The sequence below is a fragment of the Camelus bactrianus genome, chromosome 13 (assembly GCF_048773025.1).
Source record: "Camelus bactrianus isolate YW-2024 breed Bactrian camel chromosome 13, ASM4877302v1, whole genome shotgun sequence".
Taxonomy (NCBI): Eukaryota; Metazoa; Chordata; class Mammalia; order Artiodactyla; family Camelidae; genus Camelus; species Camelus bactrianus.
In genome coordinates, this window is record NC_133551.1 from 69,008,429 (window position 1) to 69,030,501 (window position 22,073).

The window sequence follows — 22,073 nt, forward strand, 5'->3', positions numbered from 1 at the left end:
TCCCCAACACTTCCCTGCAGAGGGAGGGCCTGGACCCTGGGATCTGGGGGAAAGGTCACCTGGGCCCCAGGGAGACTGGGGGCAGGCAGAAAGTACCAATCAGCCTCTTCCCGTCCCACAAGTCCCCCAGCCTCTCCTCAGGCCCTGGGGCAAAGTGCTGGGGCTCCTGCCCAGCCTCTGGCTTAGCCAATCACTGTAGCTCTGAGCCCTGGGCGGGAGGCAACTGCGTGGGAGCCTCCTCCCGGCAACTCAGCAACCGCCCCCTCCCGCCCCTGCCACTGGGTGATGTCTCCTTTCCTGGCCTGTCTTCCAGTCTGGCTCCCATGGTCTATGGTCCCATTGTCAGTGAGAGCAGAGGTGGAGAAGGGCTTGGGAGGCCTGTGGAACTGACCTGGAATCCCAGGCCCTGCTATTTTGTGTGAACTGGGCAAGTCACTTCCTCTGAGTTTGTCTCCCGGTCTGTTTAGAAGATGGGGTTATGGACACCCACTGCAGGAGTTCTTTGTGGAGGATTACAGATGTGTGAAAAACATGCCTAGCACAGAGCTTCACCCAATAAAAGGTGGCCCACAGCCTCCCTGCCTGGGGGCCCCTGGGTGGGCAGGAGATGGAAAAATGAGGGCCACTGTGTCTTAAGGAGTGACCTTGTGGCTTTGGTCACTCGCCTGGTAAGGACTTGCCCCCTAGTCTTGCCCCCTATTCCTGCCCCTTCTCCTGGTGGGAGCCCCTCCTGGGCTGTGGTTCTCTGGAACAGAGGTCCATGCCTGAAAATGGCCCTTTGTGCCTGGCGAGAAGGGACCTCCTGCCCCTGGGCACTACCGTCAGGTGCCAGGCTGCTCAGGCAGGGGGCCAGCACCACTTTATCCACGTTGGCCTCTGTCCCATGGCACATCTCTCCTGCCAGGGCCACCCTGCATCACCCAAGTCCCAGTCAAAACCGCCGGCCATGACTGGAACCCCACCTCTGCAGCCTCCACCCCTGCCTCTTCCTGGGTCTACCCCTTTTCCTCCCAGGTGTGAGGGCCTGGTGGCTGCGGTGCTGAAGGGCTCGAGGGCCTCAGAGCTCCCCCCGGCCTGGCAGGCTGGGCATCTTCTGGTCAGCACCAGGGTAGCAGCTCAGCCTGGATTCTCCTGGGTTTATCCCGAGTGGCTGGCACTCACCCCGCCAGAGCTGGGGAACCTGGGGAACAGAACGAGTGCCCTGCCCTGGCAGTGGAACTGGAGCTGGTGGCTGCCCTCCCCTGGCCACCGCAGGGAACAGGAGGGAGGGCAAAGTTCAGGCCAAGAAGCTCCCAGGGTCCAAGCTTCTCCAGACAGTGAGAGCCAGTTGCGAGGGAGCAGCTGAGGGTGATCTGGTACCCAGTGTGGGCATGGAGCCTCTGACAGGAAAGCAATTTGTGGAATGAACAAATGATGGGCGTGGGGCCTGAGAGGAAGGGTTGGAAATCCACTGCCTCCACCCTGGTCAAAAAGGGATAGTGACAAGTCTTGGCAATATAACATGTCTATTTTATTTTAAAAAACAAAACCCAGACCACCTGACCCCTTCCCCCAGAGGGCTGTCTTGGGAAGGACCCGGTTCGAGCCAAGCAGGGGACAGTCAGACGGACCAATGTGGACACCAGGCTGGTAGGCTCTATTCCTCTCAAGCCTTCCTCTCTCTGCTTTGCTCCCAGCAAAAGGAGATGACCTGATTCCTGGGTCCTGTGGACACTGCCAGGTGGACATGCAGGGCCTCCTGGTGGCCAGGGAGGGCCAGCCCGGCCCCCTGCACCCCTACGGACCCTGGAAGGCAGGCAGCCGTGTGCTTGGGGATGGAGTTGGTGAGAAGACATGCACTGAGATCTCGGTGTTCCAGCTTCCCTCCCAGCCGGGTGAATGTTCAAACGTGAACAAGGATGGCCGGGCACTCAGGGCCCCCAGGGCGGCCTAAGCCTCTGCCCGGGCCCCTGACCCAGGGGAGGAAGAAGGCGGTCCGGCCTCCCAGTCCTTCGGCTCCCTTTGTGGATGAAGGCAGAGGCTCCAGGGAGGAGGCCGTGCCTCTGCAGAGCCCATAGGGCTCGGACTCTCTGCCCCCAGCACTTCCCAGTTGCCACCTGCCGGCCAGGAGGCTCAGGATGTTGAGCAGTCATTCTGGATCCCAGGGAGGGAGACCCTGTCTCGAGCCCCACTCGGTTCTGCCGCCCAGGGCCGGAGTGCGTCATGGGACGGGGGTGGGAGCCTGGCCCCGAGCAGCTTGGTGACACGGCGATGACAGTGCGTGCTGCTCAGTGTGCCCCACTTTCCTGCCCCGCCGGGATGCCAGGCAGCTCCGCCTCAGCACCAGGGGTCACGGGAGGCCCTGCCGCGGCACAGGCTGTCGCTCCGCTGCCAGGCGCTGTGGATGAGGCTCAGGGCGTCCTCGAACTTCTTCTTGTTGGAGGCTTCCTGGATGGCCTTGTGGGGGAGGTCCACCTGCGGGGACCACGGAGGGGATCTGTAAGCGTTGTGCAAAGAGCTCCCAGGGAGCCCGGGGTCCCTCCATGCCAGGTGCAACCTTGCCCCGGAACAACATCCATGCTGCCGAGTTCTCCTGCTGGTCAGGAGGGGCGCAAGCCGATGGGGTGGTGCTCCCTGCACCTCCTCCTTCCAGGGAAGGCCCTGGCTCTTGGAGGCCAGGGGAGGCAGGCTCTGCCCCTGAAAGTATGTCTGGAACTGTGCCCAGGGCTGGTCCAGAGCTCCCGCGGGGCAGCACAGCACATGCTCAAACCACAACCTTTCCAGGCATTTGAGGAGTGCCTTCTCAGCCTGGAAGCTCTGGGTGAGGAGGAGCGCCCTGCCAATCCTGTGCCCCTACCATCTGGGTGCAGCTCTAGCCCCAGCATAAGCACTTAATTCTTGCTTTTTGATGGGAGCTGAGAAGGTCAGGAGTGGTGTTTCCTGGGCTCTACTCCCAGCTTTAGCCTCAGACTCACAGGGAGCCAGGGTCTTGCCCCTTTGGTCCTCCATGTCCATGTCTGTCCCCGGCCCCCGACTCCTGCCTCCATCTGTGCCATGCAGGGCTCCCTTCCCCAGGGAATGGCTCCACTCTGCAGGGCAGCCGGGTACCTGGTAGATGGTTTTCCACCCGGAGTTCAGTGCAGACAGGAATCGGTCCAGTTCAGATGTGCAGCTCAAGTAGATGACCCAGGGAGGGAGGGGCTGTTGGCTATCCTGGGAAAACTCCTGTGGGGAGCGGAGACCCTAGATGAGCAGATACAGTGCTCCTTCCGCAGGGCCTGCCTCCATTGCCTGCCACCCCATCGCTCACCAAGACACAGTACTCCTTGCCCAGGTCAGTGGAGACGGCACTGATGTCGGCCAACTTGGTGGTGCCCAGGGAGCGGAAGAAGCTGGTCTGGCAATCCTCGTGGCATGTGAAGAGGCAGTCGTCAGTGATCACCAGGCAGCAGGGGATACAGGGGCTCGGAGTTACCCCCTGGGGGATGACCTGAAGGGCATTGGCAGAGGGGAGGGGAGAGGCAAGCTAGAGCTCTCTATGGCTGATCTGCATCAGGATTCCCACTCCAGGGGCCAACCAGCCCCTCAGCTCCTCCCTCAGATGTCAGGCAGGCTCCGCCCACCTCAGGAGAGCAGGGGCAGACAGGGGTGATGGTGGGGGTGTCAGGCCACTAAGCTCCAGGGGTCACTCCTGGGCTGGAGGTCCCGTCTTGGTCCTCAGAGGGTGCTCCACGACTAGAGTGGGTTGGGGAACAGATCCTGGGGGTCCTGAGTGGGGTCAGGAAGCAGCTGAGCAGCGGAGGCAGGAAGCACTCACCCCTTTGGACACGGCCTGGCAGAGGTGCTGCATCCAGTCGGCCATCTCAGCCTCGCTATCCGCACTCAGCTCCAGGCAGGGCCGGTCTGCAAGGATGACCTGGAAGGCGTGGGGCCGATCCGTGGTGTTGGATCTCCGACAGCCACCGCACTGCTCCCCCCTGGGCCAGAGGAGGAGGGTGAAATGGGAGCGAGGAGGCAGGGGTGGCAGGGGTGAGCCCTGGGGATTGGCTCGAGGCGTGCTGACACGGCACCTGCCCCAGAGTCCCGAGGGCTGGAGGACACTGGAAGATGGTCCAGACACCCCTGGCTCTCAGGAGAGGCTTAAAGCTGCCGGGCAGCTGCGCCTCTTTCTATGTAACACCTTTTTATCTCAAACATTGCCAGGATCCTTCTAGATACCTAAACAGGGTCAGGTCAGGGGTTGACAATCAGCTCTGGGCTCCCGCCCTCTCAGAATCAGGGCACATTCATTCATGTTCCCTCTTTTGCACCTGATGTTTCTTCCCAGCATGTGTATCCATCTTCCCCATCCGGTCAGGTGCTTCCCAGGAAAGGACTGCCTCCCCTATTAGCCTAGGGGGCTGCCTGCCCTATCTGACTGGATCCTTTCCAGGCAAGGAGATCCTCTTTCTTCTCCCATCCCCTCACTCCCCTAGGACTCAGCAGACTCCGGGGCACCAGTCAGGGCTACGGATGGGGGTGGAGCTGAAGGCGGGAGCTGACAAGAGGGAGAGACAATAAAGCCAAGGAAAACAGGAGCCCTGAGCCCCAGGCCCCGCCGGAGCCTTGGCCTTCAAGCAGCGACATGGGCCCCCCCATCGCTCACGACACTCACCCCATGTTCACTGAGAGCAGGGGGGTGACGTCAGTCCGGTCAGGGTACTGGTAGAGGATCCCGTTGCTGCAGGGGCACAATGTGGCAGGGGTGAGGCCCATCCCAGGAACTGGGGGCCAGGCGGAACCCAGACTCCAGGGACCCCCCCAAGCTGGGTCCTGAATCCCACAGGCCCAGAGGCCAGGAGGCTGAGGCCTGTCTTCTACGGCAGGGAGTGGGTGGAAAACTGCACAGACAGCAGGGAACGCACTCGCTCAGAACTGGGGACAGCCCAGGTCTCCACCTGAGGCATTCTGGGCTTCCTTGGGCCCCAGATGGCTGGCTTTACAGAGAAGCTCTAGGATCCCGGGGGAAGTCTCCTCCAAAGCCCTTGTGGGGGAGGGTGCTGTCCCCCACCCCCAACTTCCAGGCCGGAGCTGCAGGGCCTCCCACCTGAGCACCACGAAGCACGTCTTCCAGTGCTCCTTGCCCAAGTAGGAGGTGCCCGCCTTGTAATGCAGCATGCCTTCTTTGGTGATGGTGCCCTCAGGGGGTGAGCAATGGCAGGGGACGGGGCCCAGGGATTCATCCAGGGGGTCCTCCCAGTGCACAAGCCCGTAGAAGCGCACAGTAACAGCAGTTGCCTGGGGAGGAGGCAGCAGACAGAGCAGTGAGGTCTGGGCCAGCAGCAGGAGTGGCCGCTGGGGGGCCAAGGATACGCCCCAAGTGGGGAGGGGGACAGGCCGGGGCAAGAGAGCCCCTCCCAGGTGGGTGATGGAGAAACACTAAAGATAGCTGTTTGCACCTCCTGACCCTAATACCAGGGCTGGCATCTCCGGGACAACCGCCCCCACATCCCCGGGTTCCTACCTCACACTTAGATTCCTGGGCCACAAATTTGGCCAGTGCCAGCTTCTCCATAGTGGCATCAGTCAGGATGCTGGGGTAGGGTGGTTCCCGACAGCCCTTGATCATTGCTGACTTCAAAGAAGCCAAGAAGAACCTGCACAGGGAGTGGGGTTTGCTGTCAGCGGTCTGGGGCCCCCACCCCTCAAATGGACCCAGCTTAGTCCCAAAGGCTTCTGGCCTGGAGGGGTCACAGAATCCTGGGGGAGGGACCTGGCTGGAACCAAAGCCCAGGGTGGCGGGTGGGGCAGTGATATGGTAGCAGCACACGGTCATCAAATGGTGACCTGGGAAAGGCCTGACCCTTCCCAGTGGCCAAAGGGCCTTGGGTTTTGAACACAAGGGAGGACTGGACAAAATGATGCATCAGGACTTGTACAAAGACATGCTCTCAGGACACAGTTTTCGTACAGAAGATGTGGGGCCCGTGTGGCCCCAAAGCAGGGCCTACGCTCTCCTTCCTTTGGGGAGACTCCTGCCAGCCCCCTTTCTCTCTGTGGGCCACGCAGTTGGTCACCTCCCTGCTCCTCTGCTTGGACTGCAGGCTCCAGGGGGAACTTACCTCTGTTTTCTTCTTTGTGTCCCACTTCCCACCCTTCACCCCCGGGGTCGGGGAGGCCGGGCACTGCCAGGCCCGTGGGAGACACTGATTCTCTAGGCCTGTGGACAGCAGGGCTTGTCACTCACTCGGCCAGTGCCACGTCCGCTGTGTCCAGCAGAAACTGCTTCCTGCGGTTGGTGCACACCAGCTTCACCGTCTGCTGGTCGAGGCCCACCTGCCAGAAACCACACCCCGACATGCACATGGGGCTTGGCCGCGGCTGCCAGATGGGGCAGCCGTGGCCAGACTGAGAGCCGGCTGGGGAGGGAGGGGGTGACTCTGGGGTCACCATGAGGTAAAGCTCTCAGGGGCCTGGGCCCTGGCACAAGTTAGGAAGGGATGCTCAGACAAACAGCGGGGGAAGAGGCAGCCTTGAGCTTGGTTCCCATCCCTGGCACCATGTACCGCAGCTGCTGTGGGATAAGAGCTGGCTCCAACCTCGGGGCTGAGGCAGGAGACATGCCCGGCCCTGCAGCTCTGGGTGGGCGGCCCGAGGGGCCCTGCCCTACAGGACACACCAACCGCAGAGCCTGAACTTACCGACACATAGTCAAGTTCATTGTAAGAAACAGCCTCTTCCACCAGGTATGGCTTCTCTGTGGCCCCTGAGGGAGGAAACCCCAATGCCCATTACCCCCGCTGGCCTCTGTGCCCTCCCCCTGCCCCACTCTCTAGAACCTGGCCCCCTCTCTCAGTCAGGACCCGTCCTGGCCCTGTGATCTGAAATGACGGGGTCGGAGAATGACACGGGGTGCTCACAGAGGGGCCCCCAGGCCTACGTCCTGGGGATGCTGGAAATGCTGGCAGCCCCTTCCGTGGGGAGCATTTTCATCACCACGTGCCAGGCAGCTGAGAGACACCCGGGGTGAGGGGGCACGGGGAGCAGGGGGTGGAAAGTCAGTCCCATCCTCCACGTGCCCTGGCCTAGCCCGGGCGGCAGGCACCTTTCCGGAGCAGGTAGACGTAGCAGTCTGTGAGCAGCACGTACAGCAGCTGCAGGTTGCCCTCCATGTGCCCCGTGCTCATCCGGATCATCTGAGGGGCCGAAGCACACCGAGGTCAGGCACTGCGGCCCCGCCCCAGCCCTGAGCGCACGCACGCTTCCCCTTCTGAACGCCAGCCGAGCGGGCCAGTCCTGCCTCCCCCTGCCGTGTGGGCTGCTGCTCGTCCTTGAGACCCTGGGACTTACTTTGAAGAGCTGCTCCTCGTTTTCCCGAAACACATGGATCATCAGCAGGAGTAGGTGGTTGTTGTCTACTCTGTGAGAGGGACAAGCATGGGGAGGGCGAGGTGTGAGGCCAGGGCGGGCGGGAGAGGCCATACAGGCACACGGAGACGATACACGCGCAGAGGTGATGCAGGCACCCAGAGGCAGCGCAGTGGCAGTGCCCTGGCCCCTGCCAGGAGTCTCAGTGAGGGAGGGGAGGACCACAGCCCTTCCGACCTCCCAGCCCACGCTTAGTTTATTTGGAGGGCGAGGCCCAACATCCCCTGATCAAGGACAGGGGTGTCTCACGCAGGTGGCATAGACAGACGTGCTCACCTGAACTCTGCCGAGTGGGTCATCTCAGAAGGGCTCCCCTGTCCCTCATCCACCCCAGAGTCCTCGGCGCTGCTCAGACAGGGGCTAGGCTGGTCTCGCTTGAGCCGGCAAAGAGCCTCCTGGGTCCCAGGCTCTGGCTCTGGCTCCGGCTCCGGCCCCTCACCAACCAGGGGCAACTGGGTCTCTGGGCCCTGGGTCTCTGGCTCCCGAGCCTCCCCTGGGGTGTCCTCTAGGGGCCGAGGCGCCTGTCCCGCTCCTCCTCCTCCTCCCTCTTCTTCTTGGCCAGCAGCCGCAGGGCCACCAGGAACATGCAGCGGTTGGCCAGGCCCTGCAGGGTCATGGTTGCCGCCACCTGATGCAATAGTACTTGGACTCTCGACGGTAAAGCGGTAGAAGTCCATTGGGGCTGGAAGCCCCTCACTAAAGTCGCAAAATGGCGGCCTCTCCGGGGTGTCCCCGGAAGAGCCGGTCCGAAAGGACTGGTTGGGGGGCTCGACGTGGGAGCACCAGGTGCTGGGGTCCAGCTGCCCGTTGAGCTGGTTGATGACCTTACTCAGGGGCTGCCCCAAGCACTCCATGGAGGTGTCCTTCATTTCGGGGATAAGCAAGCCCACCTGGCCGGGCTCTGAGCGCTCGCTGCCCTCGGCGGCGCTGCTGGGCCCCTCTCCCTCCTCCAGGGGCAACGCAAGGGCAGTGTCCGGTGAGCCGCGCCCAGGGCCTGGGCTGCTGACAAGGCTGTCACCATTCCCCCGCCTGGCACACGTGTGTTGGGCAGAGGCCGGGTGAAGGGGACTTGCTTCCTCATCCGATCTGGGTTTCTTCTTCTTGCCAAGCTTCTTCTTCTTGGTGACCCTGGACAGCAGAGATGGGGAGAGGCTTAAGTCTGAGCACCACAGTACCGAGGGAAACGAGACTGGCTGGCTCAAAAGAGGTGATCCTGGGCAAGGGACCTTCAGGGGGCCCGGGCAGCACTGGGTGCGAGGCCCTGGGCCAGAGGCTGACAGCGCTCAGGCTCCGAGCTACCTCCCAGTGCCAGCAGAGGTGGGGACCCGCCGAGGGAGGCACAGACGGCAGCAGACAGAGGAATCCCCGCGCAGGTCCTGTGAGCGCCAGCTGACGGCACACCTGGGCGAGCTGTGCTCCTGGCCATAGTTGGTCAGACCAGTGGCCCCCCTACTCAGCTTCCCCTTAGGATGTGGGCAGTGGACCCTGAGCTGACATCTCACATCCCAGGTATCACTGTGGATAATCAAAAGACTCAAAGTCGTTTGAGCTCAAACTCCTGGCTCCTTGGTCCCAAGCTGGCTGGAGGGGGCCTGGCTAAGCTATCCTGGGTCTGAACCACTCAAGCTGCTCTGGACTCAAATAAGCCTGTGGGAGCAGGACTGCTGGTTCCAGTCACTGGGGAGCAATTCCCCGGGCCTTGGGCTGGCAAGCCTCTGGGAGGTTTGACACACACATCTTATTCAGTGCACACAGACTCGAGAGCTGGAGCCAGGGGAGGTCAGGGAGCCGCGGCGGCTCTGGGCCAAGAGTACCCTAACTTGTCGTCCACCTCCTCCTTCCCTTCCACATCGCTGTCAATATGACAAAGAGGCTTCTCTTTCCATGAGCCATGCTGAACTCCAGTTAGTACAAAGCTCAGAAATTATGCACTAATGTCCAAGAACTCCCTTGGAAAGAAGTCCTATCTGAGGTGCTTTCTGGATGACAGGACAGATGCCCCAGCAGCCTGGGCATGGCCCTGGAAGCCAGTCACCTCCAGGCTCTGGCCTCAATTCCTCTTGATCAAAGAACCACCAAGGAGAGGAGAGGTACTTAGTCCCCAGGAAGATGCCCAGATGCCCTCGGGATTAGGGGGAGGCCCTAGTTTACAGGGACTAAAAGTGATGCTAGGAATGGACAGGACGGACACCAGGATGCCCACTCAATTTCTCTTGGGACCCCTCCCCCGCTGACCTGATGACCTCGAGCTCTGTGCAGTCTGGCAGGTCTAGGATGTGGGACTCCCCCTTCTCCTGAGACGTGGCGTGCACAGGGGTGGTGTCGGAGGAGGACACGGTCTCTGCCTGGTCCTCATTGAAGGGGTTGTGGCGCTGGGTGGGACTCTTGGTGGAAGCCTTGCTGCTGGCTGGGTCCGAGGCAGTGGAGCGGGGGCCACTGACCGTGTCTGTGAGGTCTCCATCTGGGAGAACAGGGAACAGGAGACAGCCCGTCGGACACCACCTGGGAACCCCAGGCCCCCAAAGCATGCCTTATCTCAGGAGGGAGGCAGGTGAGTTCTTCCCAGGGAAATCTGGCCTGGGTGGCTCTGTTTGAGGAGTAGAAGCCCCAGGCCAAAGGACATGGAATCTGTGCTGTGAGAGCAACGTGGGGGGATGCCAGCACCACCACCCCTGGGAGCCCTCGAGAGCTCATAACAATTTGGCCGAGTTTGAGTTAAGAGCCCCAGTGTTAAGCAACCTACAGGCTTAAGCCCCTCAAGGATGGTGACCTCAGTGCCTCAAAAGATGGGCTGCATACCTCTCAGGCTCACCTTAGAGCCTCCGTCAGGGACTGCCAGAGCGGACCCGGCAGCCGTTTTGGCAGCCCACGCCCCTGGCAGGGCTGAGATACCCAAAGTCCTCTGAAGGGTCCCCCACAGTGGCAGATACAAAGGAAGGAAGGAAGGGAGAAGAGAACCAGGAGAAAATGAAGGGTGCCGAGGCTGAGGACAGGACAGGGAGTCCAAGGGTGAGGAGCAGGGGCAGGGGCGGAAAGAAGGACTCAGAGCACAGTGGAGAGACTGAGATGCAGAGGGAAGGAGGAAGGTGTGCAGAGTGGCTGCTCCCCACCAGACACTTCGTGGGTCCTTCTTCCCCGACGACCCCCAGGCACCCTTTCAAGGTGGGTACTGAGAACTGCATTTCATCCAGACCTCAGCTTGTCTCCCGGTCCTCCCTGGGTACGCTCTCACCCGTGGCTCCACTGCGGGGATGATGCAGCCCCTCCACAGAGGAGCCGGTTTACCGGCTCCCCCCCACCCCCAACTGTCCATCCCAAGTCACTGGAACGGGACACAGAGAGGAGGGAGCGTCAGCAGGAAAAGCACATGGGGCATTTATCCAGTGGCAGACAGGAGGCCGCCCAAGCTGGCGGAATAGCCTGGGTGACAGTTAATGGCGAAGGACACAGGATGCTCACGCTCCATTTGCCAGCCCACACACATCTTGCTGGCCGTTACTTGCCCAGAGAAGACGTGGAAAACATGCTTCCCACCCTCAGCCTCACCTAGAAGGGCCCAACCTGCTGCCAGCTTCTTAGTGGGGCTTGGAAACCTCTGGGCAGCTGTCTGCTGACATAGCACATCATCAAAAGTACGTTGTCTTTTCATATAAGGACTAAGGAGGAGGCTAAAAGCAACTGCCAGTTCTGCTGGAAAAACACTAGATACACGAGATTTTCTTCTCATGTCCAGGGACCCCAGAGCCCTGGTTCTCAGATGTAGAAAACCCTGCCCTTCAGTCTGAGAGAAGGCCCCTGCAAAGCCCACGTGTTCCTGTTCCAGCCCCTGAGACGTGCAGTTGCTCAGGGGAGGAGTCCCAAGAGGTAAGGGAGCAGACCATCCACGGTGGGGCCGGGACACCCACCAGTTCTGTGAATGAGCCAAGGTCTGTGGAAAGGCCACCCCAGTCCCCACCTCAGGGTCCAGAGCTTGGAGCTGCTCCCAAGTCCTGCTTTCTTCTGGGTCTAAGGAGGGGACAGAGCCTCCCCAGGTGAGCTGCCAGGGTGGGCTCAGGGGCCCTTCTGTGCTTGAGGAATTCAGGAAAGCAGCAGCTCGCTGCGGGGACAAATCTCATCCCGACAGAAGCCCAGCCCCGCCCGAGCAAGCAGTGCCACTGGGCCGTTAGTTCTCAGGCCCCAGGGAGCTCTGAAGGGCTGCGGGGGAGGGTCAGGCCCCGCTGGTCAGGTGACTGCAACAGGCAGGAAGGAGCCAGGGCAGGAGGGGTTAGTTGTTAGAATTAGAGGGGAAAATCGACGCCCAGCATGTGCGCTGCCAGAAGAGAGGCTGAGAGGACAAATGAGGTCAGGATGGAATTCTGGATTTCAAGCTAATGTTAACTGAAAACGGGAGACTTTCCAATCCTACTCTCTTGGCCAGATGAGTTTATTTTTCCCACTGCCCCATTTGTTTCCCTCAAATTTAGGCTACTTCATACTCATGTAACTTGGGAAAAGATCACCTGTCATCCATTACTCATGGATGACGGCTCTAAAGACGAGGCGGCCAGCTCCGAGCAGCGGTGAGAACTGCCAGCCGCTCAGCTCAGGGTGAGCACCTCCTCCTTCAGAGGCGGGGCCGCGCCCCCACCCTGGGCAGAAGTGCCCTCAGGGCAAGGGGCTCTTTAATAAAGGGGGCGAGGTCTGGTTATGGCCTCAGATTTAAGGAGGGAGTATTCACCGTCTCAGAAACACGTCCCATGCTTGGAGTAATCATGGGAATAGCCTTATGAATTTTCTCAAGCCCAGAACGGGCGTCATCAGCAGAAAAATGCCCGAGCACTGCTGCCGCCTAGTGGACAGGGTGGGAAGGTTGACAGATTTTATTTTAATCTGCCTTAAAACTTCAAAGAGAATCTCCCCATAGGAAGTTTCAGCTCTGCCGGGACAATTTCCCTCGTTTGGACCTCTACCTCTTTCAAAGATACCCGAGAGGAAGCCAATAAGAATGGACTGGAGGAATCAAGTCCTCTGCCTTTGTTTCCTGATGCTTCAGACACAGGAGTGCATCTGACCTAAAGGAGCTTACCACCTGCGTGTTCAAGGGCAGCGTTTTCCAGAACAAGCCTCTACTTGCTGGGTCAGGCCGCCAGTGCCCTGAAAGCTGGCGGCCCCCTAGGCACATCTGGTGCATCACCTGGCACTGGAATCAGGAAGAGTGATCCGTGTGTCCCCGAAACACAGTCACTTATGACTCCACAAGGCCACTGCATAAAGGCAGGAGTCCTGCACTGGGAGAAGGGATTAGCCTGGGACTAAAGGTCAAGTTCTCCTACTGCAGAATTCCATCTATCAGAATACCAGAACACCAAACTTGGCTTTGTTATGATCATTGACATTATTATAAATAATGAGCCGATTCTGAATCATGCAGCAAGCTTGGTATGGAAATGTTGCAAAACAGGAAAAGAGGGTAACAGCGGACTCTGTCCCACCTTCCCAGTCTGTGCTGGGTACAGACGGCACTGCTGGAAACACATCTCCAAAATCATAATCTATAAAAACGAGGGACAAAACTGAAGATTAGAAACACAGGCAGTGGAAGGACAGGGAGGTGGGGGCAACAGGGTGGGAGACATTGGGAAAAAAACAAGAGAGGAAAAATCAGACTTTCTACATTTTATCCAACAACCTCAGGGGAACTTATTAGGACCCCAAGTGCTTCTGAGCTCGGGCACTGGCCCAGTAGCCTCTCACCCGCTACAAAGACTTGAGGGCAATCCGTTCCAACCCCAGAAGAACATGGCTCCCCGAGACCTAAGCTCGGTTCCCGTCCCTTGCTTTCCTTCCCTCCGCGCACCCAGCAGCTGAGATGAGGTGGGCTCAAGGGGACACCTCCATCCATGGGCAGTCTGGCTGCTCCTCAAGGCCCATCTCTCTAACTCCTCTGAGGCAGCCCTTGAGCCCAACCCGAGGAGACTGAGCCACCGACTCCCACTCGCACAAGGAGCAGTGCAAGTCTTGCCAACAGCAAGTCTGAATGTGACTGCCTCCTCTCTGGGTCATGCGGCCACAGCACAGGCAGAAATAAAGAAGGAAGAAGGTCAAGGTCTCAATGCTGATGGCATTCTAGGGAGCCCCTGGGGCTGAACTTGTGCTCGGACCCCCTTCCCTGGAGGTGAGGTGGGGTGCAGGAGACGAACAGCTCTGGCTTCCCACATAGGATGAAGGTGGGGATACAGCCAATTTTGTTTTGTTTGTTTTTCCCCCAACAGAGGCACTGGGGATTGAGCCCAGGATCTTGTGCACGCCGAGCACGCATGCTACTACTGAGCGTTCCCCAAGGAAACAGCTAGTTTTATAAATGAACACGGAGGCCCAAGGTTTGGAAGAAACCAGGCTGTTCCAACCAGTTGTTGGACCAAGACAACAAAATGACTGACAGATGCGATGATGTTCTTCTTCGGTCTTTGATGCAATGGATGTGATCACCCTTAACATGCTGGCAAGTGCAGGAGGGACTCAGAAATCGACGGACCCGTGGGAAAAGGGGGCAAGTCTTCTTCTAAACTTTGGACCCATTCTCCTTCCAGGGGTTGCTTAGCCACTTTCTGCCTAGAGTCAAGGGTAGGACAGCCCCTCAAAGCAGACAGCATTCACTCTGGCAACGTCAAGGAGAATTTCCAGGTTGCCCTGCTGATCACTCCCGACCTCAGAGAACTGCCCTGGGCATGTGGCGACAACCTTCCAGAAAAGGGTCTAACATTCATAAGATCTCATTTTGGCAAATCAGTTTTTGGGCCACCACAGGGACTCTGAGGAAATGAAGGTCTGGAAAAGGACCAGCCCCATTTAATTTCAAATTTCCACCACGGACCAGAACAAGCTAAGAAAGGTGTCCCCCGAGTCAGGCCTCCGTGGTCCAGAGTCAGCTTCGTGGCAGAGGCTGGGCTCCCTTCTGCCTGGGCACTCACCCTCACTAGATGGGGCGATGGCACTGTCGTCCCACTCCAGGGTGGTGGAGGTGACAGAGTTGAAGGAGTTGAGGGAGAGGCTATCTGAGCCATGGACTGAGCTGGGGAGGCGGTCTTCAAAGTCCAGCAGGTACTGGGGTTTGTAGTAGTCGGGCATGTAGGGGGCCAAGTCTAAGTAGGGGGCGTCCTGCGGAGAGAGTGGAAGAGGCAGGTTTGGGTGGTGGGATGCCTAGGTGGGCCCCAAAACAGGGCCTTCCTTGGGTCTGCCTTCACACCCTCCCAGGCTGGTTTTAGTGTGGAAATCAATGTCCTTAAGGTACTCAATCCAGAAATAAGCTGCTAAAAAGAGTAATGCCTGTGGCTCGCAAGGCTGTGGACTCGGGGTCAGCCGCGACGACAGAACCCAGCTGGGCCGTCTGACTCCCACGACCTCGTGTACTATCAGAGTCCCTCGTTTTCTCCAGCTTCCACTACTTTTCATTCACCAAGTTCCTTTCTCAGCCTGTGCTGCTGGGGTCGGGACCTGGGACCCAGTGAGGGCGGGACAGCCGCACAGAGCTGGACAAGCCCGAGTCCAGAGGGCACCCGGGAGCCTCGGCAGCTCTCCCCGGGCCGGAGCGAGGCAGCGAGCTGAGAGGTTCCAGGATCATGGGAGGCACAGGGACGAATTTGCCTTGTCTCTCAAAGACTCATGTCCTGAACGTGAAGGAGAACACGCCAGTGCTAAGATCCTCCAGGCCATGCGGCTTTTCTCCCAAGCGGGACAGAGAGGCAGGAAGCAGTCCCCCGAACCAGGAATTCTGGCCACGAGAGAATCACCTCAATTCCACTCAATCCCACTGGGCAGACCCTGAGCTGTTCCCTCACCTGGACAAACAGGACACCGCTCAGGCTCAGTCACACCCAACAGGCTGGCCGAGCAGGGCCCACCCTGCCCACTCCTCTGCCCCCACAAGCAGCGAGGGCCGTGGTGTCTCACCAGGTCCAGGTCAAAACGAATGAACTCCAGCCCGGACACCAAGGTCAGGAAGAGGGTCAGGTGGTCATGGCTGCAGACCAGGGCATTCCTGCAAGACACGAGAAGGGACGCTGGTGGTTCTGGCCCTGGTTACCAGTGGCGCCTCACCCTAACCCTAACTCCAACAAACCAGCTGTGCTGACATGTGACATGTGACATCCCTGCTCGCTGGAGGGCACCCAGCTTGTTGCAGCCTTCACCCACCCCCTTCCAGCACTCTCCGGCTGGGTTTGGAGCCACACGGCACTTCTTCAGATATGGGGCCTGCAGCAGCTCTCGGCAGCCGCTATAAATGGTCTGTTCCTGCAGCAACCCCAGCAAAGGCTGGGCGCTCTGGTCAGACCTGCGGCCCGGGTGGAGGAGCAGGCAGAGGCCAGTCAAGCACCAGATGCTCACAGGAGCCTGGCTGGAACCCAGCTGTCACAGGCAAGGCTCCACTGGCTCTCTGGCCGTCACCAACGTGTGCTCAGCATGTGCTGCCAGGCTAGGCCTCTGAGGTGGCACCGCGTGGCGTCTGCAGGGGACACGGCTCGGGGGAGCTCGGGAGCTGCCTGAGATGGGCCGTCGGGACACTCACTTGATGTAGTACTTGTGCAGCAGACCCAGGTTCTCCTGGAACAGCCGCAGGTAGCTCTCTAGGGAGTTCTCGTTGAGGGCCAGGTACAGCCAGGCCCGGCCTGCAAACAGAGGGAGGGAGGAACTGGGAGGAAGGCCTGGCGGGTGCTGGCTTTCCTTGGCCCAGCTAGGGCAGAAAGGAAAGGAAGAGTGGCTGGAGGGAAGCAAGCAACCCAACAGTCTTCTCTCTCCTTGGGGTACCCCTGAAATCTTGATTTTTCCCTGTCAGACTCCAGCCTGCAGCTGGCCAGGAAACTCGGGCGAACAGGGCAGATTGCAAACTTCAAACAGGTTGAAAAATGCAAGGATTCTGCACTGATCCTGCAGACTGACACTGATCCCACTGAGGGAGGGAAGCGCGACCTGTCCTCATGTGCTCGGGCTGGGATTCGACAGGAGCCCTGCTCTCAGCATCTCACTCTCCTTCATCACATCCATGTTGCTCCAGCCAACTGTCACATGCGGGGAGAAGAGAGGCCTCGCAGAGGGTGCTGGCATTTTGACAACCCTCCACCACTGGACACCGTGAGGCAATTGGCCTCCCAGACTGACCCCGAGGCCATACCTGAGCCCTGAGCTACCCACAGGGAGGGTGGGGCTGGTCCCGTCCCCGCGTCAACCTGGTACTACTCACTGCGCCCCAGGTTGGTGGCCACATGCTGCAGCACCTCGATCTGTCTGACGGCCTCTCTCCGGGTGAAATGCACCACGAGCACCCAGTAGCCAGATGAGAGGTCTTGCAGTCTGAGGAAACAGGACAGGAGCTGCTATGGCCTCGACGGGGCCAGCCGGGGACGCTGCAGTCAGTTGGTCCACCAGCCTCTGTGTCAGTAGTGAGCTCAAAGCTGAAAGCAATGGATTCCCAGCGGGACCCACAGGCAACCACCAGGACTTCACACCACCATTTCATCTGTTGCTAATCCTTTCCCCAATCATTCATGCCTGCTCAGAGACGATTTACTGGGATAACCTCAGGCAGCCTGCGGGCCACTTAAGTGAGACAAATCTCCTTCCGCCAAGGGAAGGAAGAAATAAAAGGCAGACAAGGCTAGGGGCTTCTCCCTGGAGGTTACTCATGGCCTCAGCAGTGCCCTGTCGTGCAGCACAGTCTTCTCCAGAAATCACCTCCACCTTACCCATAGAGCAGGGCGTGGTCCAAGTGCTCACACAGACGCTGCAGGACCTTGTCGTGGTTCCGGATGGCAGGGGTCTCATCCTCACATGCTGCAAAGTAGCTCTGCAACTGGAAGGAAAAAAAGTCCTCTCCAGATCAGAGACGGGTAAAGAGGAATTCTGGAATCAGGAAGGCAGCTGAGAAAACCGGTCAGAGGATACATCCACGTTGACCGATAGACAATCTGCCCCAAACTGCCTGCACCAGCTGCTTATCCTGCACTGCAGGCTCCGGAGGGCACAGGCAGCCTCCTTAGAGCCTGGTCCCCAAGAGGCACTCGGGAAGTGCTCAGCATGACGACAGCTTGATGCTGGCGAGGGAGTCGCGGCCACCGGTACGTCTCAGGTATGTCATCAGCCTGCTTCGAGCCAGGGCCACCAAGCTCTATACAACTCTGAGGGCACTACCTGTAGTGTCATGTGCACAAATGAACCCTCAGTGCCCAGTGTGAGTCCCCTGTCCCTGGAGCTGTGCCGCACGGTGGCCCCGCTTAGAGCTGCTCCCCTGTACAGACCAAGGGCTGCTGGACGTGGGCACCTGCTCCAACCGCCTTCTTGCCAGAGTGTGACATGGGACACTGGGTTTACCTGAGGAACTTGACAAGGCTAGATATGGATCCAGGCTCATGTCAAGCCCACCAAGGACACTGTTCCCAGGTTGGACTGATAGCAGGAGCTTTGGCCAGCAGGCGAGGTGAACGGCCACGCTGAGCAAACCCCAGCAGGCAGGTGAAGGCGAGGCCGGCTCTCTCAGCTCAGCTAAAGCTAAGACAGCCCGGGCACCTGGACTGAGTTCCCTGCTACGCAGAGGCAGGTAAAGCCCCATGAGAAAAGGCTTTCCAACTGCGTTTCAGCCACACTCTGCTCTGCTGCTGCCCTTCTCACGGCCAGAAGGGGGGAAGGACACGCAAAAAAGAACGCTCATCCCAGACACTCGGCTTAGGTTTAAGCTCCTGGTGTTGGACAAACATGTTCTCAAGTGTCAGAGCAGTGGCAGAGACGGTGGCAGCAGCAAGACACATCAACCACACCAACAAGCACGCGCTCCTGGCGGGACGCCAACCATTCAGCCCCCGCAAACAAAAATAGCCTCTCTTCTCTGTGGCCCAGAGAAAGCCCAGCAGCCCTGCTGGCCGGAGACAGGCCTCGGCCCTGCAGGGTCTGCCCCCCACCCCCGCAAGAGGAAGGCAAAACAGAGCCCCAGGAGGAGAGGTTTCCAGAACTGAGAGCAGTAAGTCTGCGACAACTGCGAAACTCCCTCTCAGCAGTGGCCAAAGGTGTGCCTGCATGTGTTAGCTCTGAGAACCACAACATTGGTGTCCTGCCACTCCCCCCACTTTTAATGTCAAATTCCAAGTAAATCTGAGATCAGAGTCTTAGATGTTAGAACTGGAAGGCTCTTTAGAGATCTAGTGCAACTCCCTTATTAAAAAAGCAAAGGCTTATTTACTTTCTAGATTATAAAAGCAGCTACACCCACCATAATGCTTGAAAAACATGGAAAAGTTTAAATTTTCATTTATTTATTTTAAAACAAAGAAGGTTAGTCAGGCCAGCAAAGGTCCTTACTGTGATTTTCAGCTAAGTGAGGGTGCCATGGTGGAATTCAGACTCCTTTTCCAGGTCAAGATGCCTTAAAATATATACATTCTGACAGCAGTATTTGCTCACCATTAATGTGTAAGCAACATGGAAGTGTGTATAAACCCAAAGCCCTCCTCTCCTCTGCTCCCCGCCGTCTACAGCTTGTGTGTGTGTATCCTCCCAACTCGTTTCCTGCATATATAGACTAAAAAGAAAAGAAAAAGTGAAATGGGATCATGCTGTATTTGTTCTGAAACTTGCTTTTTCCTAACAATATGTCACATACGTATTTCCATATCATTACACACAGATCCACTCCATTTTTCTTTGTTTTACAGCCAAGTATATTCTAACATACTCTGTGCCATGCTTTAACCACTGTTGGATACAGCTACTGTCTCCACTTCTTTGCTATTACACGTCATATTGCAACCAACGTCCGTGGATCCCCGTGTGGGTATTTCTGTACCCACAGAACACTGTATGGAGTGGAACCACGGAGCTGAAGAACGTGCATATTTTCAGCGTGGCTGGGCCTTGCCGTTTGCCCTTTTAAAACGCTGGATCCATTGACACTCCCATCCTGCTGGCCAATACTGGATCTAATTAGTCTAACTTTTGGCCAGTCCAGTTGGTGAACAATAGTACCTAATTGTTTTACACTGTACTTGTCTGATCACTCATGCGATGAACATCCTTAATAGTCATTGGTGTGTACTCTGATGTGCGCTGCCTATTCACAACTCTGCCCGGTCTTTTCCTGGTTGCTTGTCTTTTTTTATTGCTCTGTTGAAGGTCTCTATTAAGGATTTAATCCTGTTTGCTGCCATGTGGGGTGTTTTTGCTTTGTTTTGTTTTTGTCCAGTGTCACTTGTCCTTTAAACTTTGTTTACAGTGCTTTTTTCCCTATTGAGAAAAAAATTTTTAATATAGCCTAATCTGTCAATCTTTTCCTTTGTAGTTTCCCATTTTTTCTGGTCATCTAATATTATAAAGGCACCTTATTCTTCTATAGCTTTAAGACTTCTTTGGTTTCTTTTTAGTTTAGATCTTTATGTATGACATGAAGTAAGGATGACGCTTTACTATTTTCTGGAATGGATAACCCATTTCCCACATTTATTAGTAGTCCCTTACTAACCTGCAACTTAATATGCCACCTTTCTAGACTATTCTGCTTAACTGGCCCACTGTCTATTCCTGTGCCAGTCCCATACGTTTAAGTATTTTCACTTTATTCAACATTTTGATATGGGCAGAATATGGTCACCCCATCTCCCAACTATTCTTCTTCAAAACTGTTTTGACTATCCTGGCACATTCTTTTACAATAACGTATCATTACAATTCCTTTCTGGACTTGGAGTAGAACTATACTGAGTCCAGAGGTTATCTGGGGGGGAAATGGTATTTTCGCAATACTGAGTCTTCTCACCTAGGAACATGGAATTCTTTTTCCCATTTATGCAGGGATTTTATATATTTGGTAAGTTTTTCAGCTTTCTTTAGATAAGTCTTGCACATTTCAAGGGAGGCTACATACATACACATGGTATTAAGAATTAGGGAACAGTCTGCAACCAGAAAACAATTTCTGCAAAAAAAGAGAGTATAACTTGGTGGTTAAGCACGAGGGGTCTGAGCAGGACACATGGGTCCAAAGACTGGCTCTGCTACAACAGAGTTGAGTACCTTTGGCAAATTACTTAACCCTCTAACCTTTATTTTTTCTCATCTGTAAAATGGGTTACAAAGATTGTTAGAGCTGAGCTGTCCAATACAGTTGCTACATGTGACTATTTGAATTTAATTAACTAATTGAGTTTAATTAAAATTAAACAAAAGTAAAAATTCAGTTCTTGAGCTGCACTAGCCCCACGTCAAGTGCTCAATGACCACATGTGGCTAGTGGCTACTGTACTGGACAGTGCAGATACAGAACACTGCCATCACTGCAGAAATGTCTATTGGACAGTATGGTTTAGGGGATCAGATGATATAAAGCAGGCAAAAGGCTGAGCATAGATCCTGGTCAGCAGCAAGTGCTCAACAAACATTAGCCAAGATTATTAAGAATAATGAACCCACAGGGAAAAAGTTCATTGCAGCATTATTTACAGTGGTCAAGAAATGGAAGCAACCTCAGTGTCTATTGATAGATGAATGAATAAAGAAGTGGTATATATATACAATGGAATAGTACTCAGCCATAAGGCAAAGCAAACAAACTTAAGAAAACAGAAAAAGACTCAAAGATACAGAGAACAGCTGGTGGCTGCAGAGGGGAGGGGGGTGGAGGGATGGGCAAAACAGGTGAAGGGGATTAAAAGGTACAAACTTCCATTTACAAAATAAATTCATGGGGATTTAATGTATAGCATAGGGAATATAGGTGATAATATTGCAATGACTTTGTATGGTGACGGTGGTAACTAAACCTACTGTGGTGACCTTTTTTGTAATGAAGAGAAATGCTGAATCACCTGAAATAATATAATAAGTTAATTATATGCCAAATAAATAAATAAACAAAAAGAATAACAGTCTTAGTCAAACCAATGACACAGCCCTTAGCTAAAAGTAAGCTGAAGTGCAAAGAACACTCAGTGATACTCTCCGCTCTCAAGAACTCATACTGCGTTCACGAGCTCACTAGCAGGTGGTTCCAAAGCCTATTCTTTAACCACTCTTTTATTACATCAGGTTGATAAAATTTTTCCATTATCTAGGAGAATAAGATCTGGAATCAATCGACAACCCAGCATACTTTCTCGGAGGAGCAGGAAGAAGAAAGGGAATGTCTCTGAGTCAGTGATGAAGAACTTCAGGAGCTCTGGCAACAGCCTGAGCTCACACTGAGGGGGCTGGTCAGAAAGACAGCTACACAGGTGGACAGCCGGAGTCTCCCTCCACAGCAGAGAGGCAGCCGCTGGAGCCACTCCCCGCATCGCAGGCTCTGGAAGTGGGAGGAGAGCAAAAACCGGGCCTCATCTGAGGGCCTCTGAGCAACCGAATTAATGCAATGAGGACAATGAACAAACATAACTCTGCCTGGAAGCACCATTACCAAAGTTTACTCCAAATCACTCTTCGGTTACACTCTAGACCTGCTGGAGTTGCTAATACCAGCTATCATTAGAGCCATCATTTCACTGAGCGCTTGTCATGTGCACTAGCAAGGCGGCAGAGTAATTCAGAGCGTGGATTCTGGGGGCAGACAGCTTGGATTTGAATGTGGGCAAGTTCTTTAACCTCTCTAAACTCAGCTTCCTCATCTGCAGCCCTAGAGGTTGTGGTGAGGGTCCGGATAATACTTGCACTGTATTTATCAAAGTGCATAATACCAT

At 56.3% G+C, this 22,073-nt stretch overlaps 1 protein-coding gene across 3 annotated transcripts in view; it reads right to left on the reverse strand.

The window, feature by feature from the left end:
• Positions 1-1,488: 1,488 nt before the first annotated feature.
• Positions 1,489-22,073, reverse strand: part of PLEKHM2 (pleckstrin homology and RUN domain containing M2) — a 34,627-nt gene continuing 14,042 nt past the window's right edge. The window contains exons 2-20 of one of the 3 annotated variants that reach the window (XM_074377359.1): positions 17,106-17,212; positions 16,604-16,713; positions 15,932-16,031; positions 15,316-15,403; positions 14,337-14,523; positions 12,858-12,917; positions 9,622-9,847; positions 7,663-8,514; positions 7,309-7,378; positions 7,064-7,154; positions 6,660-6,724; positions 6,206-6,294; positions 5,483-5,615; positions 5,066-5,256; positions 4,634-4,699; positions 3,797-3,956; positions 3,290-3,469; positions 3,088-3,204; positions 1,489-2,454 (exon numbers count right to left, since the gene is read on the reverse strand). In XM_074377359.1, coding sequence (XP_074233460.1) covers positions 2,317-2,454; positions 3,088-3,204; positions 3,290-3,469; positions 3,797-3,956; positions 4,634-4,699; positions 5,066-5,256; positions 5,483-5,615; positions 6,206-6,294; positions 6,660-6,724; positions 7,064-7,154; positions 7,309-7,378; positions 7,663-8,514; positions 9,622-9,847; positions 12,858-12,917; positions 14,337-14,523; positions 15,316-15,403; positions 15,932-16,031; positions 16,604-16,713; positions 17,106-17,212 — 3,030 coding nt within the window. In that variant the 3' untranslated portion in view covers positions 1,489-2,316. Of the gene's footprint in view, positions 2,455-3,087; positions 3,205-3,289; positions 3,470-3,796; positions 3,957-4,633; positions 4,700-5,065; positions 5,257-5,482; positions 5,616-6,205; positions 6,295-6,659; positions 6,725-7,063; positions 7,155-7,308; positions 7,379-7,662; positions 8,515-9,621; positions 9,848-12,857; positions 12,918-14,336; positions 14,524-15,315; positions 15,404-15,931; positions 16,032-16,603; positions 16,714-17,105; positions 17,213-22,073 lie in introns of those variants that run through there. The other 2 variants (XM_074377358.1, XR_012511438.1) reach the window with 2 other exon arrangements.